Consider the following 2500-nt stretch of genomic DNA (forward strand, 5'->3'; position numbering starts at 1 on the left):
AGGTGGAATCAATAGAAGAGAATTAGAATTGAAAAATGTGAATTCTTCTAAACATGTATTTAATGATTTAGAAAATAATGATAGTAAAAAAGATGAATATGCTGCTAGTACAAATAATAGTAGTAATCTGGTTAAGAGCAAATTTAATATATTTAATTCACCGACCGTTAAGGATTTAATTAAAATATTTACATGTGCACACTTTTTATGTTTATGGATATATGGACCCTTAAATGCTATATATAATACTTTTTATTTTAGTGTCGTAGAAAATATATTATCAAAAGATAAAAATGATATTTTAGGATATATCTTACCATTTTCCTTTATACCATGTGTCTTATTAGGTAACTTATCGGATAAGTTTGGAGTTATGCTTATGTTTACATATGAATTAATTTTTGCCTTCTCTATGTATGCCTTTAGTTATATTAAATCAAACTGGGCTCAGTGGATATCGGTTATATCAAACGCATTATATTCAGCATGTGCAAATGGACAATTATGGACATTCATTTCTTTTACCTTTAGTTCTAAATATCATTCTACATTAATAGGTTTCTTGAACCTAGTGTGTGGTGTGGTATCTTTTGTGCGTCTCTCCTTATTTGAGTGGGCAAAATATACGAACTATGATTTTACATATATCAATCTCTTCATATTAGCTTTGATAGTAGTAAATATAGTGGTAGTCATATGTATGGTGTTTATAAGGCGTGTCAAGGGAGAGAAAGTAACCTATGGAGACGACGCATCATCAAAGTAGTTTTCCTTCCCTTTCCCCCTCAAAAAAAGGGAACAAAATATGCATACATAAATATAATACATAGAGAAAAAAAAAAAGAAAAAAGGAAAATATAAATATAAATATATACAATATATATATATATATATATATAAATATTTGTATGTGTGTAGTTTTTTTTTTTTTTTTTTTTTTTTTTTTTTATTTTATATATACCTTGTTTATAATCATTTTATAATTAATTAGCGAATTAAATGTTTTACTTTTTATTTATTTATTTATTTTTTTTTTTTTTTTTATTTTTCTATGTATCCATTATGTTACAATATTTAAAAAAAAATATTTTTAATTTTTTCCAGTAACGAAAGGGTTATATATATATATAAATATATATAAATATATATATATATATATATGTATCTACTTATTATTGTTTCATTTTTTATTTTTTACTTGTTCAATTAAATATAATATCTTTATTTCATTTTTTTTTTTTTTTTTTTTTTTATTTTTCTATGTATCCATTATGTTACAATATTTAAAAAAAAATATTTTTAATTTTTTCCAGTAACGAAAGGGTTATATATATATATAAATATATATAAATATATATATATATATATATGTATCTACTTATTATTGTTTCATTTTTTATTTTTTACTTGTTCAATTAAATATAATATCTTTATTTCATTTTTTTTTTTTTTTTTTTTTTTTTTTACGCGTACTTTTATATATACATATATTTATATGTTTATATAAACTAATTAATACAATTAATTAAAGATTGTTAAAATATAATTCTCATTTTGTAATCATATGTTATGTCTTAAGGTGTTGATTACATTAAAAAAAAGAAAAATCAGTGGGATATTCAAGGGGTAATATGTTGGCATAATATATATATTGAACCTATGCATGTAAAATATATGTAATATAAATTGTAATCACCGAATCATATGAAAAAAAAATATATATATATATATATATATATATATATATTTATTTATTTATTTTATGTATTAAAAGCGCATAGGTTAATTACATATAGATATAATACCAAATGGAAGTAATTTTATTTAATATTAAAAAAAAAAAAAAGTTTATGATTTATTTATTTTCATAGGATATGTTCTATGTAGTGTAGTACACACGTTCGAGCCTTGTCTAATATATCTTTCATCTTTTGTTCTGTTTGTGCTTCTGCATAAATTCGAAGTAGATTTTCCGTTCCTGATGGTCTGACAAAACATCTTCCGTGTTGTTGATCAACTGAATTGACTATTTGATTAATATGTGTTTGGAGTGTTATGGGTTCTATTAGATATTGTTCATGTTTTGGATGTGGTATGATTTTAGGAAGTATGTGTTTAGGACAGTTTATATTAATATACATAGATGGGAAGGGTGTATAAAAATTATTCCATTCATTTATTGTAATGTTTAAAATTGATAAAGATAATTCGATGGCTATAAAATCAAGGAATGCATCTCCTACAGTTTGATTAAAAAAAAGTAAATATTTTTGTAATGCTATAAAGGATAAATCATAATTTATATGTAAAGAAAGAGACCATTTTTGTAATTTATTTATATCGACATATATAGTCCCATGTCCATTAGGTTCAAAAAAAATACCTATACAAGCTTTTTGTGCTAAATGGTCTAAATATTTCATTCCTGTTTTTGTACATAATATATTAATATTTATATATTTGAAAATATTAATACTAACGATAATATTATTTTTTATAT

The 2500-nt window shown here is 21.9% G+C and overlaps 2 protein-coding genes across 2 annotated transcripts in view; one reads left to right on the top strand and one right to left on the bottom strand.

Moving 5' to 3' along the window:
- Positions 1-766, top strand: part of PF3D7_1129900 (major facilitator superfamily-related transporter, putative) — a gene marked incomplete at both ends in the record, with an annotated part of 1830 nt that extends 1064 nt beyond the window's left edge. Inside the window, one exon of the mRNA XM_001347945.1 lies at positions 1-766. This exon is cut by the window's left edge and continues 1064 nt beyond it. Coding sequence (XP_001347981.1) covers positions 1-766 — 766 coding nt within the window.
- Positions 767-1865: 1099 nt separating this feature from the next.
- The window catches only part of PF3D7_1130000 (phosphoacetylglucosamine mutase, putative), a gene marked incomplete at both ends in the record, with an annotated part of 2823 nt that continues 2188 nt past the window's right edge, over positions 1866-2500 (bottom strand). Inside the window, one exon of the mRNA XM_001347946.1 lies at positions 1866-2500. This exon is cut by the window's right edge and continues 2188 nt beyond it. Coding sequence (XP_001347982.1) covers positions 1866-2500 — 635 coding nt within the window.

The sequence above is a fragment of the Plasmodium falciparum genome (genome assembly GCF_000002765.6).
Source record: "Plasmodium falciparum 3D7 genome assembly, chromosome: 11".
Taxonomy (NCBI): Eukaryota; Apicomplexa; class Aconoidasida; order Haemosporida; family Plasmodiidae; genus Plasmodium; species Plasmodium falciparum.